This window comes from Penaeus monodon, chromosome 2 (genome assembly GCF_015228065.2).
Source record: "Penaeus monodon isolate SGIC_2016 chromosome 2, NSTDA_Pmon_1, whole genome shotgun sequence".
Lineage (NCBI taxonomy): Eukaryota > Metazoa > Arthropoda > Malacostraca > Decapoda > Penaeidae > Penaeus > Penaeus monodon.
The window spans coordinates 56985221-57002720 of NC_051387.1; the positions used below are offsets into that span (position 1 = coordinate 56985221).

Sequence of the window (17500 nt, forward strand, 5' to 3'; positions counted from 1 at the left end):
TAATATATATATGTATATATATTATATTCTTATATATATTCTATGGTATTATATTATATATTATATATTCATATTATCATCTATCTTACCATCATATCATATTAATTACAATTTATTCGTATGTATATAATAATAATAATAAACATATATATCTATTCTATATTACAAACTATATTTATAAAATATAATATAATGAATAATTTACATATATATAAGAGATTATATATGTATATATATTTCTTTTCTCTCTCCAGTCTGCCCTTCGCTCCGTAACCCTCCCTCTCTTTCTCTTCTTCCTCTCTATCTATTTTTCTCTCCCCTCTCCACATTAAATCTCACCTCCAACCTCCTCCCACACACTTTTCCGTTCGGTCAAATAAAATCCAACGCAACGCATCTTATATCTTTATTTCGCTCGTGATATTAAACCACAAGCTATATTTATGAAAAAGTATGAATGAGAATGAATATCTTCACAATACAAGAGATGTATTTATAGATCTATGCATTTATACATCTCTTGCATTGTGAAGATATTCATTCTCATTCATACCTTTTCTACACAAGCTATAACTTACATAACATCAACAACACTTAAGAAAAGATACGCATATCTCTTAAATCATGTATATATTTTTCTGTTTAATATTACTAAAGCTTTGATGTTCTATATATATATATTTTTTTTGTTCAAACTCAGCAAACATGTTCATTACAGGATGTCATTAATATCAGTTTCAACCAAATATTTAATTGGGAATGTTAAAAAAAAAGAAAAAAAAAATGCATTTCGCAAGAAGGAAGATATTTTGGTTTTGGGATTAAAAATTTTCTGAAAATATATTTAACAAGAAGTAAATATTTCACTATTGGGATTAAAAGTTATTTAGAAATGCAATTAACAAGAAGTATATCTTACTAACGGGAATAGAATATCTAAAAAATATACATATATTCAGCAAGAAATATTTTACAATTGACTCCAAAAAAAAAAAAATAATAATAATAATAATAATTAAAAATCAAATCAAATATAACAAGAGGTAAAACAATTTACTAAGAATTCCATAAGGAAAAAAAGGAACTGTCTGTATGGCCTTTCGTCGAGCCACCGGATTGGTCGAGACAACCCACCAATCAGCAGCCAGCGCGCCGACTGCCCTCTTTTGAACACACGTTAAAAATAACCGTCTCAACCGTCATCTTTAACTGCAAATGATGTCCTTGCTGAGACTGGTTCATGGAATATCATTATGGGGAATTATAATAATAATGATGATGATAATGATAATAAGAGTAGTAAGGGTAGTAATAATTATAGTAATAATGATAATGATTTGATAGCAATAATGATAGCAATAATAATATAAATAATAATAATGATAATGATAATAATAATAATAATAATAATATTAATGATAATTATAATGATTATCATTACATTAATGATAAAATCTTAATCCGTTTCTACTCAATTTTATCATCAATATCATCATTTTTTATGCGAAGAGGAACCTGAGAAGTCGGAAGTTAAAAGTTTTTTTTGTTTTTTTTTTAGTAATTATTCTCATCAACCTGTCAGTCATCAATTATTATCATCAGTCTATCATCCTGTCATCACCACATTTGAAAATAAAACAAGTATTTATATCATTCTTTTTCTATTTTTTTTTTTACGATTTTTTTTTTCAAACGATTTGTTTTCTCTCTCTCTCTCTCTCTCTCTCTCTCTCTCTCCCTCTCTGTCTCTCCTTCTTCCTCTCCTTCACCATCTCCTTTTTCCTTTTTTTCTCTCTCTCTTTTTAAACCAAGAACAGAATCAGAAACGGATTAGAAAGGACACAGACCCGACACCGATGAAAGGAGAAAAAAAAAAAAACACATCCGTCGGCGAATCCTATTACGAAAAAGCGACGAAGCAGGATTTGTTAAAGGAATCTGGGTCGAGGATGGCGATGAAGGCAGACACGGTGGAGGTAAGGCCTCCCACAGCTCCAACGATGATAATTTCCCACAGTACCACTCGCTCCCACAGTGGGATCGTTCTGGGGGGACGAGGATTTGAAAGAAGGTTAAACGAGTGCATTTTCTTTTTTTTTCTTTTTCTTTTTTTTCTCTTTTTTTTTTCTTTTTCTTTTTTTTTGGTGGTGGTGGTGGGTGGTGGTGGGGATGTTTGATTCGTTGAGGTGGGTTCTCTTAGGTGGGTTAGCTGGGTTTGTGGGGTTGTGGGTTACAAGTATTTGGGTGTATGTGTGTGTTATTGAGGTGAGTTATGTCATGTGATAAATTTGTGTGTGTGTGTGTGTGTGTCTGTATATCTGCTAATATTTTACCTGCATATTAGATAAAAATATTTGTACTCTTTTTTTCTCTAAGCCTCTCTCTCTCTTTCTTTCTCTCTCTCTCTCTCCCCTCCCCCTTCCTTCTCCCTCCCTCCCTCCCTCCCTTCTTACCTCTCTCGCTTTCTCTCTCTCTCTCTCTCTCTCTCTCTCTCTCTCTCTCTCTCTCTTTCTCTCTCTCTCCTTCTCCCTCCTTCCTTCTCCCTCCCTTCCTACCTCTCCCTCCCTTCCTACCTCTCTCTCTCTCTCTTCTTTCTCTCTCTCTCCTCTCTCTCTCTCTCCCTCATCCCTTTCCTCTCCTCCTTCTACCCCTCTCCTTCCTCCCTTTCCCTCTCCCTCCTTCCCTTCTTCTTCCCTCCCTCCCTCTCTCCCTCCCTCCCTCTCCAACACACAATATCCCTTACCGCTTGGGCCATTCTGGAGGGCCTGTCCTATCGACCAACTTCATGTACATCAGAGGCGGAAGGATAAAGGAGCACACAGTGACAGTCGAGCCGCCGATAAGGTTGAGAATCATGCCAAAGTCAGGCACAGCGAGACCTATAAGCACTTCGAAAATGATGATAGCCGAGCGAACGAGGCATCTCTTGTAGCCGAATTCTGGTGGGAGAGAGAGAGAGGGGGGGGGGAGGGTATTAGAATGTGGGTATGGATGTGTGAAGGGAGGGAAGGAGGGTGGGAGGGAGAGGGAGGGAAGGTGGGAGGGAGAGGGAGGGAAGGTGGGAGGGTGAAAGGGAGGGAGGGGAGGAGGGGAGAGGAGAGAGAGAGAGAGAGAGAGAGAGAGAGAGAGAGAGAGAGAGAGAGAGAGAGAGAGAGAGAGAGAGAGAGAGAGAGAGAGAGAGAGAGAGAGAGAGAGAGAGAGGGGGGGAGAGAGAGAGAGCCTGACACATTATCTTGACTAGAACACTGAATAATAATAATAATAATAATAATTAATAATAATAATAAAAATAACAATAATAACGATAACGATAATAATGATAATAATAAACTGAACACATACTAATATGGATCTTCTTTTATACATGCAAAAAGTGTCGATATCTTTGGTTCATGATTAACAAGTTTAATTATAATATTTAGATTAAGAGATTTTTTATCATTTTGATTACAATTTCTGACATGACGGAAATCTATAACGAAATTAGATATTATGATTTGCAGGTAGAGACGAACACAATGGAGAAATAAATGAAAGCATGATAGAATGAATTATAATTAACATATTGAATAGAAGTGTGAATGGATGAATAAACAAACGAACAAAGAAATGGTTTATAAACACAGATAAACAAAACCCATTTTCTTCCTTAAATACTGGAGTGGTACACCCTCAAAACGAAAAAAGTGTGTCATAGAAAACGGAAAAAGTGTCCCCCCAAAAAAGAAGGAAACAAGAGAGAGAAAAAAAAAGTGTGATACTGAAAAATAAGATAATAAAAATGTCCCGAAAAAAAAGGAAGAGAAAAAAAAGTGTTCCAGAAAAAAAAAACGAAAAAGAAGACTAAAAAAATTTCCCTGAAAAAAAAAAAAAAATTGAAAGCAAAAGAAAAGAAAAAACAGTGCCACAGAAAAAAGGGGAAAAAAAAAGAAAAAAAATCGATTGAACAGCAATCACAAGAGACACAGTCGCACAAAACATAACTTTTCCCCCAACGCCAGAATCATGCGGTGTGTCATGAACCGAAGTCAGCCATTGTCAGTTTACAAACGAGACAAGCTATCAACGGGCAGAATGAAAGGCAAACATGACCCTGACGTGAACTTTCGCCGTCACTGTTCAGTATTTCAGGAGCTAAAACAACAGAGGTGCATTCCATGAGGGTGTACATTGTCATGTGATTTCGTGTTAAAGGGGGGTGGAAAGAATTTTTTTTTTTTTTTTTTTTTTGGGGGGGGTGTTGAGGGAGTTGATTTGGTGGTCGTGGGATGGTGTACCTCGATGCTAAATGGCAGTCAATTCTGTCTATCATAGGTATACACTCACGCAGGTAAACAACACGCACGCATGCACGCACGCACGTACGCATGTGCACACACACACACACACAAACACACACACACACACACACAAACACACATATACTTTCACAACACACACACACACACACACACACAAACACACACACACACACACACACACACACACACACAACATAACTTCAACACGGGCACACAACAAGCACAACATACACACATGCAACTTCGCCACACCTGTCCAACAGACACACCCCAACACACGTAGCATCCGTTGAGGAAACATGTCATAAATAAGATTGGTTCATAAGTGATATGCAAAGATCTTTCGTTTTCTTTAGTTTTATGGAGAGATGGTTTGCTGGAATTTATATTCTGGGTCGTGGAATGGGGAGTGCGAGTAAATGGCAGAATTCTCAACATAAAATGGCAACGAGAAAAAAGACGTTGCAAAAGAGAGAACACAAACAAACACACACAAATACCACAAATACATTCTTAGTAGTAGCAAATACATTTTTAAAATAGAATATAATTAACATATATAAGCTAATAACGAAATCTACAGAAGAATGTATCATAATAAATAATAAAAAAGAACAAAAAAAAAAAAAAAAAAATCAACGTAGTCCTGCAGTGTATGTTTCCCTCCAGTTTAAAGTAAAAAATATCTTTCACAAACCCCTTGGAATAGTTTTAAATTCACTCACTTTGAAGTCGTGAGCCGCCAATTTCGAATCCTGTATCCGAAACACAAGTCCTCTACTCTTATTGGCAGGTTTCAGATTGGAATCGAAACTTTTCTGAACAATTATTTTCGAAACTTGGATTCAAGAAGCAGGGCTCAATGGATAAACGAGGCAACTAATGTTAGGTTAAGGATAACTGCGTGAGAGATACTTGGTAATTTAGGAATTTACCCGTTTCGATTCCTGCTTCCGAAACGTTTCATTGTATTGGCACGTTTCAGATAGAAATCGATTCGGGGAGTACCTGTAACAACCAGTTTTAAAGAAAAGGTTTCTACTTGCAGTTTCACTCGTAAAGATTTAAAATATTAAATATACTGATATATTCACAATTGTGATCCTTTTTTACTCCCCCTCCTCCTCCTCCCCCCCCACCCCCACCCCTGTGTGCCGCAGTGGTAGCATTCTCATCTAGCAATCTTGCTGACCAATGTTCAAATCCCACGTCGTCAGTGGATAGTAACCCGAGCCTTCCTTGCATACAGGGGGTAAGTCACAGAAGCAAACAGACAGCTTGTCACACCAAACATAAGAATAACCATTGTAGCAAATGGACTAAACTAAATTATAGCATTATTACTATCATATTATTATTATTAATGTTATTATTATTATTAATTATTATTATTATTATTATTATTATTATTTCCCCCAACACGCGACTTACTGTTCTCAACCCTCAAGAGCTCCTCGAACACCTGCCCGACGGGGTTGAAGGAGATGATGTAAGTCCCGAAGAGATTGATCACTTCGAGAATAATGGCGGCCGTGACCGACCAGGACGCTTGGTTCACGGAGAGAAGGATGTTGTCGCCGACTTCGAATCCCTGAACGGCGTATCCTGCCACGGCCACGGGGAGGTAGAGACTCAGGATGGCTGTAAAAGGATGGAGAGGATGAGGGGGTTTGGTGTTGAGGCGTCAAACTGGTGTTATTTTTGTTTTTTGTTTTTTGTGTTTGTACTTTCCTTTGTGGTTGTTTTGTGTTTGATTGTATGTCTGTGTGAGCGTGTGTGTATTTGTGTGTGTGTGTGTGTGTGGTGTGCGTGTGTGCGTGTGCGTGTGTGTGTGTGTGTGTGTGTGTGTGTGTGTTTGAATGTGCGCGTGTGTGTGCTAATGTGTACATATCTGTATGCATGTTTTTCTTTGTACGCGAGTGTGTTTATACTTTGCAGCGGATATCCATCTTCGCCTAATATACTCTACTAGTTTGCATATACACTACACAAACCACCAACACCCCCACGACTTCTCTCTCTCTCTCTCTCTCTCTCTCTCTCTCCTACCCACCGTCCCTCTCTCCCTCCCTCCCTCCTACCCCCTCCCCCTCCCCTTCCCCACCCTCCTCCTCCTTCCTAACCATCCCCCCTTCCCCCACCCTCCACCTCCCCCTCCTCCTCTCTCCTACCCCTCCCCCTCCCCCTCTTCCTCCCCCACCCTCCCTCTACCCCGACACCTTACCCGCAAACCCGACCACGACGCTCTTGCCGAACTGCCTCCGATCCTCCATGTCGTTCTGGATGGTCGGGAACACGGAGGCTCCCCCGAAGGCGAACAGGATGGCGCCGAACCCGAGGGCGAAGGTGGAGATCGTAGGATTCTGGTAGAAGGGGTCCTCGTGGTCCTCTATTTCCACGAGGATTTGGATGAAGATGACGATGCAAGCGACGGCGGTGGAGACTACGGCCAAGACGGAGGCTTGCCTGGAAGGATGGGAGGCTGAGAGGATGGGGAGATGCATGAGGGGAGGATGCGTAGGATATGTGGTACGGCGGGTGGGATAGAGGATGGGGAGATGCATGAGGGGAGGATGCGTAGGATATTTGATACTGAGGCTAGGACGGAGAGGTAAATGAGAGGATGGGGAGATACATAACAGGATACGTGATATGGTACATGATGGCAGGTTACGTGAAAGGACAGGTTGAGAGGTTGGGAAGACACATAATGGTAGGACATGTAGAATACGTGATACCATGGCTAGGACGGGAGCTTGTCTGGAAGGATGGAGGAAGTGGAGATACATAATAGGATACGTACTACTGTACATGACGGTAGGATACGTGGTAGATGGATAGAACTGAGGTTTTGGCTGCAAGGATGGGCCGGTGAGGAAGAGGATACATATTGGCAGGATACATATTGGCAAGATGCGTGATACGACGGCTAGGAAGGATGCTTTGGAAAGATACGTGAAGAGGATAGGGGACGTACAAAAGGCTGTATTTGTACGTGAGATTTAGGAGAATACATAATGGTCGGATACATAGGATACGTGGTGATACAAGGCTGCATTTGTACGTAAGACGTTGGGAACATACATAATGGTCGGATGCATAGGATACGCGGTGATACAACGGACAGGACGGAGGGTTTGGAGACTGGGGAACGTACAGGACGACCCGTGTTGTATACGAGAGGATAGGAATATACGTAATTATGGTATACGTAGGATATTGTGATACTGCCTAAAGGATGGTTACCTGGAAGGATGGGTGGGTGAGGGTGAAGGATACTTAATATTAGGATGCCTGTATGTTTGTATATGTGTCTTTTGTTACTTTCTGTGTGTAAGCTGTGGTATCAATTGTTCGGTGGGTTAGTTAGAATGCCGTATGTATATAGGCCTACACGTATTCACATATACATTATCTCATTTCATTCAGTTATCAAATTGTGTTTTCTTTTTTTTTTTTTCAATATTTACCCGTTCCATATTTTACTAACAAAGAGAGAGAGAAAAAAGAAACGAAAAAAAAAAAACTTTTTACCAAGAGTAATTGTCCATGTTAAGGAATTCCGTGCGATGCTTTATGGTACCTTTTTCAGTAAAAAAATAATAATAAATAAATAAATAAAATAAATAAACAAACCAAAGAAAGAACAGATTTAAACATTAATAAAGGTGAAGGGGCCGGAGTCTTAGCTCGGAAGTTGCCAACTAGGATTTTCAATAAGATGGAGTGGGGCTACCTGTGTTAGAGTACCATCCATCCTTGCTTCCTCCAACTCACATCCCGCCAGCTCTAAGCCTCTTACCAGAAGTCCTTCGGCGTCCCCAGCCACGTGAAGGGCAGGATCACCGCCGCCACGATCAGGAGCCACTCACAAGAACTCAGCTGAGGGATCAGGCCGTTCAGGAATGACGCAATCAAGATGAGGAAGACTGTAGTTCCGCCGAGGAGGGTGATCACTACACTAGCCAGCGTCAGGCGTCTGTGTGTGTGTGAGAGAAAGGGAGGAGAGAGATGAGAGGAGGGTGATTGCAATATGCGAATGTAGACGTTAGGAAAATACATAATGATACATAGGATATATGTGTGTGTGTGTATGTGTGTGTGTGTGTGTGTGTGTGTGTGTGTGTGTGTGTGTGTGTGGCTATTATTGTGTGTTTATTATCGAAAAAGAGAAGAAAAGAAAAGAATAAAAACTATGGAAAGAAAGTTTTTTTGTGGAAAAAATAAAGAAAGTGGTGATAGATATGAAGATGATGATAATAATGATAATTGTGATAGTGATAATGAAAGTAATAATAATAATAATAACTGTAGTAATAATAATATTAATAATAACGAAACACTAAAGCCTCTCCTGCAAAAAAATGAAAAGTTAATAACAGTGACTCCATCCAAAAAAGTAAAAAAAAAAAAATAATAATAATAATAACAAAATAAAAATAAAAAATAAATAAAATAAAATAATGATGATGATGATGATGATGATGATGATGATGATGATGATGATGATGATGATGATGATGATGATGATGATGATGATAATAATAATAATGATAATAATAACAATAATAAATAATAATAAAAATGATAAAAAATAGATAAAACGAAGAAGACCCTCCTTCCCACCATACCTGCCATGCACTCCGAGGGCCTTATCAGCGATCTCCATATAGGGCTGCCGACAAGGTTTCTTATATTCAGGATATCTCTCCTCCAAGATGACCCAGCACTTTCCGAGACGCGTGCCTGAGAACCCTACCATTGTGCAGAACAGGATCAGCATGGGAACCCCTAGCCAGCCTGTGTAATGGGGTTAGTGGATAGGTTAGTGGGGGTTGAAGAAGGAGGGAGGGAAAGAGAGGGAGGAGAAGAGAAGGCGGGAAGGAGGGAGGGAAAGAAAGAAAGAGTGAAGGAAGGAAGGAAGGAAGGAGGGAGGGAAACAGGGAAAGAAAGAAAGAGTGAAAGAAGGAAGGAAGGAAGGAAGGAGGGAAAGAGGGAAAGAAAGAAAGAGTGATACGTTAATGGGGGTTAAAGTGGGTGTGTGGTTAATGGTGGGTGTGTGGTTAATGGTGGGTGTGGTTAATGGTGTGTGTGTGGTTAATGGTGGGTGTGGTTAATGGTGGGTGTGTGGTTAATGGTGGGTGTGTGGTTAATGGTGGGTGTGGTTAATGGTGGGTGTGGTTAATGGTGGGTGTGGTTATGTTTTGTGGGATTTTATTTTTCTTTATATTATGAGTCTATTTATTTATTTATTTATTTATTTATTTGTTTTTATTTTATTTTATGAGACGTTGTTGTTGTTAAAGTATAGTTGTTTAGTTTATATTATTGATGTGTTTATCTAGATCTGTGACTGCTATTGTTGATTTTATTAGTATCATCATCGTTATCATCGTTATTATTACCATTATCATCATCAATATTATAATTTTAATTATTATTATTACTAATTTTATTTTGATTATTATTATCATTATTATCTTCTTTTTGATATTGATATTTTTATTAATGTTATTATTAATATCATTATTATTATTATAATTTTTTCTGATTATTGCCATCATCATTATTATTATTATTATTATTATTATTATTATTATTATTATTATTGTTGTTCATTATTATTTAATATTATTATCATCATTATTATATCATCATCATCATTGTTGCTTTTATCATTACTGTTATTATAACTATATTATTATAATATTATTAATACCATTATTATTATTATTATTTATTACTATTATTACCATTATCATTATTATTATTATACCATTATCATTATTATTATTATTATTGGTATCATTATAACAACAATTATTATTATTACTGTTATTGTTATTAATATTATCATATTTATTATTTTTTATTTATTATTATTATTATTATCATCATCATCATCTTTATTACTACTGTTTTTGTTATTTTTTCATTGTTATTATTCAAATCATTATTATTATTATCATTTTATTATTATTATTATTAATATTATTATTATTATTATTATTATTATTATTATTATTATTATTATTATTATTATTATTATTATTATTATTATTATTATTATTATCGTTATTATTGTTATAATTACTATTACTATTATTATCATTATCTTCATTATCATTATAATTATGTTACTCTCATTGTTGTTTTCAATTGCCTCCTCCTCTTCCTCCTCCTCCTCAAAATCATTACAATAATACTATTATTTATCATCATTATTTTCATCATCATCGTCATCATCATTAACGTCAGTATTAATTACCTTTACTGATTTTGTTTTACTGATTAAATACAATATTCTTGGTATTATCATTATCAATATAATCTTTTATAATTGTTATATCTAATCTTGTATTTTTGTAGTAATATATGTATATATATATATATATATATATATATATATATATATATATATATATATATATATATATATATATATATATATTTTTTTTTTTTTTTTTTTTTTTTTTTTTATAGCTTAACTGGGATAATGTAAAGAAACAAATAATAATAAATAATAATAAAAAAACAAAAAAAAAATAAAAAAAAACACAGTGATAAGATGAGACACTGATAAAATTTATGATAATTTTATAAAAATTAAATCCTGTTTACGTTTCAAAGTCCTTTTTTTTTCTCGTGTAGTTTACTTTATCTCTATTTATCCTTATCGGTTCTAATTTTTTTTTCTTCTCCCTACGACAATTCACAGATGAAAAATAAAATAGAATTATAACGCGAATAACAGAGAAATTATGTTTGTTATGAGAGGTACTGGTTGGTGAGATGGCGATGTTGTGTGTGTGTGTGAGGGGGGGGGGTCGTGTGTTTGTGTGTGTGTGGGGGGGTGGGGGGTTGTGTGTGTGGGGGGGGGGTTGTGTGTGTGGGGGGGGTGTTTGTTTGTGTGTTTGTGTGTGTGTGTGTTTGTGTGTGTGTGTGTGTGTGTGTGTGTGTGTGTGTGTGTATGTGTTGTGTGTGTTTGTGTGTGTGTGTGTGTAATTATCAGGACATTCAATCTCTGTCAGACATCTGCCTTTGATGGAAAGGTTCGAGGGAAGATGTACAGCACGAAAGAACAAGTAGACAGACAAGGTAGACAGACAGCAGCTTTGAAAACAGACCTGGGCACCAAAACAGACATAAAGACATGAACCACAGACATAATCTTCGGACTGACAGGCATAATCTTCTACAAACACAGATAAACAAAAACTCTTGGAAAGCAACAAACAAGAGGACTGAAGACGCAAACAAACACACATAGACAGACATAAACAAACAGAAACGCATCAAAACGTACAGACGGGCAGACATCCATTCAGAAGATAGACGGATTAGCAAAGAACTTAACACACAGACAGACTGACGTAATGGATAGACAGACAGACGAACATCAACTCAACAGACAAAAAGACACACACAACAGGTATAATCCCTTTCAACATACAGACAGACGAACACAATTCAACAACAGACAGAAGAAACACAACAAACAGATGAACATCAACCAAAAAGATAGAGAGACAAACAAACATAGAAAAAACACGCACCAACTAAAAAAAAACAAACAAACAGACAAACACCAACTCAACAAATTAACAAACAAAGAAACAGATATCAATCCACCAGGCAAACACACAAACATCATCTAAACAAACAAACACCACCTCACCACACAAACAACCAAACACACACCACCTCGCCACACAAACAAACAAACACCCACCAAACAAACAAAACACCTCACCAGACAAACAAACAAACAAACAAACAACCAAACACCCACCTCATCACAACAAACAAACAAACAAACAAACACCACCTCACCACACAAACAAACAAACACACACCACCTCACCACACAAACAACCAAACAAACAAACACACACACCACCTCACCACACAAACAAACAAACCAAACAAACAAACACACACCACCTCACCACACAAACAAACAAACACCACCTCACCACACAAACAAACAAACAAGGCTCCAGCATTACCCGTATTCGACAGCGCCTTCGGGAGGGAGAGAAATCCTGCCCCGGCCATCTGTGCAATGAGGAAAAAGGACGTCATCCACATTCCTAGTCCTTTCTTCTTCTTCTCGGCGGGTTCCGCCTCCATTCTCCTGTAGAAGGCGCGGCAGAAGGAGAGGGGAAAGGGACGTTAGATGGGGGTGGGAAGGGGGGAGGGAAGGGAGGGAGGTAGGAGGAGGGAGAGGGAAAGGGGAGAAAGCGGTAAGCAAAGGGGGTTGGGGGGGGAAGTTATTCTCCTGTAGAAGGCGAAGCGGAAGAAGAGGGGAAATGAGGGGTTAGATGGAGTGGGAAGGAAGGGGAGGGAGGGAGGGAGGAAGAGGGAAAGGAGAAGGAGGGAGGTAGGAAGAGAAAGGGGAGAAAGGGGTGAGCAAAGGGAGAATTTATCCTCCTGTAGAAGGCGCGGGAGAAGGAGACGAGAGGTTAGATGGGATGGGAAGGGAGGGAGGAAGAGGGAGAGGAGAGGGAGGGAGGTAGGAAGGAAGGAAAGAAGGGAACAGAGAAATGGAAGATGGAAGAAGGAGGCAAGCAAAGGAGAAATTTTCATCCTCCTGTAGAAGGCGGGTGAGAAGGAGAAGGGAGAAAAGAGGTTAGATAGTGAGGAAAGGGAGATAAAGAGGAGCAAGAAAGCGGAGAGAGACTTAGAGAATGGAGAAGGGGATTAGAATGAGAGGGAAAATCAAGGAGGGAGGAAGGGAGGATAGGCTTCACGCTCCTGCAGAAGGTGCGGGAGAAGGGAGAGGGAGACTAGAGGTTAGAGGAGGTGGAGGTAGGGAGATAGGGAAGAGAGAATAGTTGGAAGGTTGGAGGGAGAGAAAGGAGAGAGAGGAGAGAGAGGAAAGGCGTAAATGAAGGGAGAATATACCCTATAGAATGCGGGAGAGATGAAGTGAGAAAAGAATTTAGATGTAATCAGAGGAAGGAGAAGAGGAAGAGGAAGGAGAAGAGGAAGAGGAAGGAGAAGAGGAAGAGGAAGGAGAGGAGGAAGAGGAAGGAGAGGAGGAAGAGGAAGGAGAAGAGGAAGAGGAAGGAGAGGAAGAAGAGGAAGTAGAAAAGGAAGAGGAAGTTAGCTAAGGAAGAAAGGGGAAGTGAGGGAGGGTTGATGATAGAGGGAAAAGAGGCGGAGACAGGGAGAAAGGAAAGAAATATATAGATAAAAATATAGATATACATAGAATTGCTTAGCAATGACGGAAGCAAAGCCTTGGTTTGATTATTTGATTTTCTCAATAAAAAAAAAAGGCAGAAAGGAAGCATCAACTGATTACTGTTAATTAAATATAATTGGTTATATAAAAAAACAATTAGTTATCCCTTGATTTCCAGATATTTGAAGATCCCATGAAATTAATGTTTTTTTCTTTTTCCTTCATTTAAAAGTTTCCCAAAAAGAACGAACACTGATGACAATGATAATGATGATAATAACATTTGTTCACCGCAACAAAAATTAGCCATGATCTGCTGAACAGAACAAATAACATTTCTACCTTCAATAAAGTGAATGCAAATTGATAACGCAGTTTTTTAGCTTAATAACTTGGAAATTTATGAATATGAAACAGTAGAAAGGAAATGTTTATTCTAATCCTTATTGATAATTTCAATCATGACTTTCACAGAGGCAGAGTCGTCAAAACAGTTAAATTCTGTACAGGGAAGGGAAGAATGAAAGAAAGAAGGAAGGAAGGAAGGAAGGAAGGAGGGAAAGAGGGAAAGAAGGAAGGAAGGAAGAAGGAAGGAAGGAGGGAGGGAGGGAAGAAGGAAGGAAGGATGAAAAGAAGGAAGGAAGGAAGAAGGAAATAAGGAAGGAGGCCAGAAGAAGGGAGGTAGGAAGAGGGAAGAGAGACAAGGAGGGCAACGAAGGGAACAGGGAAGGGGGGGAGGGAGGGGCAAGGAGTGAGGGAGAAAGGAAGGGGAGGGAATAAAAAAGGAGACGATGAGATTAGAGAGACGAAAGGAGGAAAGAGGGAGGGAAAATGAAAAGAGGGAAAAAGTAGGAGAAGAGAAGGAAGGAAGAAGGGAAGGAGAGAAGAAAAGAGGAAAAAAAATGGGAAAGGGAAGAGAGAAGAGAAGGAAAGAAGGGAAGGAGAGAGGAAATGAGGGAGGAAGAGAGGAAGAGAAGACGAGAAGAAGAGAATGGAGGAAGAGAAAGGAGTGAGTGAGCTAAGGAGATAGAGAGGGACAAAAAAAAAAAAAAAAGGTCTGTTATCTCGCTAATCGAGATAACATGCTAATGAGTTCCATATTCTTATGTAATTCTAACAACGTAACGTAACGACCTTTTGAATCAATACGATAAATTTTCTTTACAATGAATTTTTGAGAAAAAAAAACATTTAAAAAATATGATGAAATATGTAAAAATATGATGAAATTAGTAATGAGATAAATATCATACAAACACGAATGTAAAGTTGGCACTGAACAAAACACTATGCATCTATTTGACATAAATATCTGGGTATATCTACGTGTCTATCGTCCTGCTTTGTGTTCATGAGAGATAAAAACAGATATCATAGTAAGCTTATCTTATATATATATATGAGTGGCTGTGCGTACTCATTTTTAAGGGTTTGATCAAGGTTATCTTGAAGTGTAATCAGCTTCCCACAGATAACTAGGTATAGATGGCAGTGAAGACATATACATACAATATATGAGATGTATATGCGTGTGTGTGTGTGTGTTTGTGTGTGTGTGTGTGTTTTGTGTGTGTGTGTGTGTGTGTGTGTGTGTGTGTGTGTGTGTGTGTGTGTGTGTGTGTGTGTGTGTGTGTGTGTGTGTTTATCTTAATGTTTTTGGCAATGTTACAGTCAGTCATAATTATCGTTGTGTTTATTATCATTATCATTATTGTTGTGATTAACATCATCAACATTATCATTTTTTATCGTTATTATCTTTATCAATATCATCATTACAATTATCATCATCATTGCCATTAGTGTTGCTGTTGTTGTTGTTATCACTATTATCATTGTTATCACTGTTATCATTATCATTACTATTATTCCTATAACTATCACTGTTATTGCTATCTCCATTGAAGTTATTATTACTGTTAACTTTATCATAAACATTATTGCTATTATTAGCAATATCACTCTGATATTATCATAAATCTTTCATTAATATTTTATTACATATCTGGTGCTAGTGAAGTCATTACTATCTGCATTTCATATAGCTTATAATATCACAATTAGCAGAAGTGTTGTCATTAATATTATAACAATTACCAGAAACATCACTATTTCCCCCCGTTCTAATTCAATATTGATATCATTATGCCCATGAAGTTTATCTTTGCAACGATCCTTATACTTTTTATGATTATCAGTATTATCTAAATTAGTCAAATTGTTGTTATCGTTTTTCATTATCACTGTTTTTATGATTACTTCTTTTGGCCTTACTATCATTATTATCGTCTATTTTGCAAAGTGTTTTTCACCATTTTATCTGTAGTTTATAAACAGTTACGACACATCATAGAAATATACTTTGATAAAAATAACTATCAATTTGATACGTGTATATCAGGAGTATATATCAAAAGAGTGCATAGTATGTATAACTTTTCTATCCATGCTATATTTTTTTATGTTATCGTTACATACTACATCGCCCAAATATCTAGAAATAACATCTACATTCCTTTTGGTATGATTAACACACACACACACACACACACACACACACACACACACACACACACACACACACACACACACACACACACACACACACACACACACACACACACACACACACACACACACACACACACACACACACACATACACATATATGTGCTTGTATATGTATATATATATATATATATATATATATATATATATATATATATATATATATATATATATATATATATATATATATATATATAGTATATTAATAATAATGATGATGATGATGATAATAATAATAGATGATAATAATATGATAATAAATGATAATAATAATAATAATGAATAATAATATATATAATAATAATATAATATAATGATGATAGAATAATTGGATACTAATAATAATGATGATAATAAATAAAAATAATAATAATGTTTAATGTAATGATGATCAATCATCATACATGATCACTATTAAAAGATTTGATATTTAATAAGCTAGAAACAATAATTGTTTTTCAGTTACATTGTCAATAAAGATAATTCTGATTACTGAGTTCTCAGCATCACTCCCATGACATGTACAGCATCAGTTGAGAATTGAATCAATGCTGGGAAACAATAATAGTTTTCTTCTCGTGACATGCAAACACAGCAATCTGATACTGATTCTGACTGTCGCCCAGTGACCAGTATCTCAACAGTTTCACTAGATGTTCCTTTTGAGAAAGATCTTGATCATTGATTGGCTAAGGAGAGACAATGAAGTAGGTTCCCTGTCTGCTTTCTTCAGTAACATTGTCTATACAAGATGAAGGTCCTTGATTACTGACCATGACGTGGTTCTGCTCAGCTATTCAAACAGTACACATGATTTCCTCATTCTATAGCAAGAACATCTATCCACAGTGACTAGATTCGAATAGATTTACTTGGAAAAATAAAAATATGATATGTTCTGTTTTGGAGAAGAGAAATCATTTCAGCTTATCGTGATGATATTGTGGTCGCCAGCTGACGTATATCTCAACAGATTGTCAGCCTTAACTGATTGACGCGTTATCTTCTGTTATAAATGTTATGTTTACAAAATACATCATTCGGATAATGATGACAGAAAATGTACGTTATGTGTGAACTCTCTCTCTCTCTCTCTCTCTCTCTCTCTCTCTCTCTCTCTCTCTCTCTCTCTCTCTCTCTCTCTCTCTCTCTCTCTCTCTCTCTCTCTCTATATATATATATATATATATATATATATATATATGTGTGTGTGTGTGTGTGTGTGTGTGTGTGTGTGTGTGTGTGTGTGTGTGTGTGTGTGTGTGTGTGTGTGTGCGTATGTGTGTGTGTGTGTGTGTGTGTGTGTGTGTGTACACATATAGATAGATAGGTAGATAGATAGATAGATACATGCATATATATATATATATATATATATATATATATATATATATATATATACACACATATATATGTATATGTATGTATGTATATATATATA

The 17500-nt window shown here is 36.9% G+C and overlaps 1 protein-coding gene across 1 annotated transcript in view; it reads right to left on the bottom strand.

The window, feature by feature from the left end:
- Nucleotides 1-391: 391 nt before the first annotated feature.
- LOC119584069 (amino acid transporter AVT1B-like) overlaps nt 392-17500 on the bottom strand; it is a 30141-nt gene continuing 13032 nt past the window's right edge. Inside the window, exons 2-8 of the mRNA XM_037932669.1 lie at nt 12311-12438; nt 8933-9101; nt 8104-8280; nt 6526-6767; nt 5733-5942; nt 2744-2939; nt 392-2045 (exon numbers count right to left, since the gene is read on the bottom strand). Coding sequence (XP_037788597.1) covers nt 1901-2045; nt 2744-2939; nt 5733-5942; nt 6526-6767; nt 8104-8280; nt 8933-9101; nt 12311-12438 — 1267 coding nt within the window. The 3' untranslated portion in view covers nt 392-1900. The remainder of the gene's footprint in view (nt 2046-2743; nt 2940-5732; nt 5943-6525; nt 6768-8103; nt 8281-8932; nt 9102-12310; nt 12439-17500) is intronic.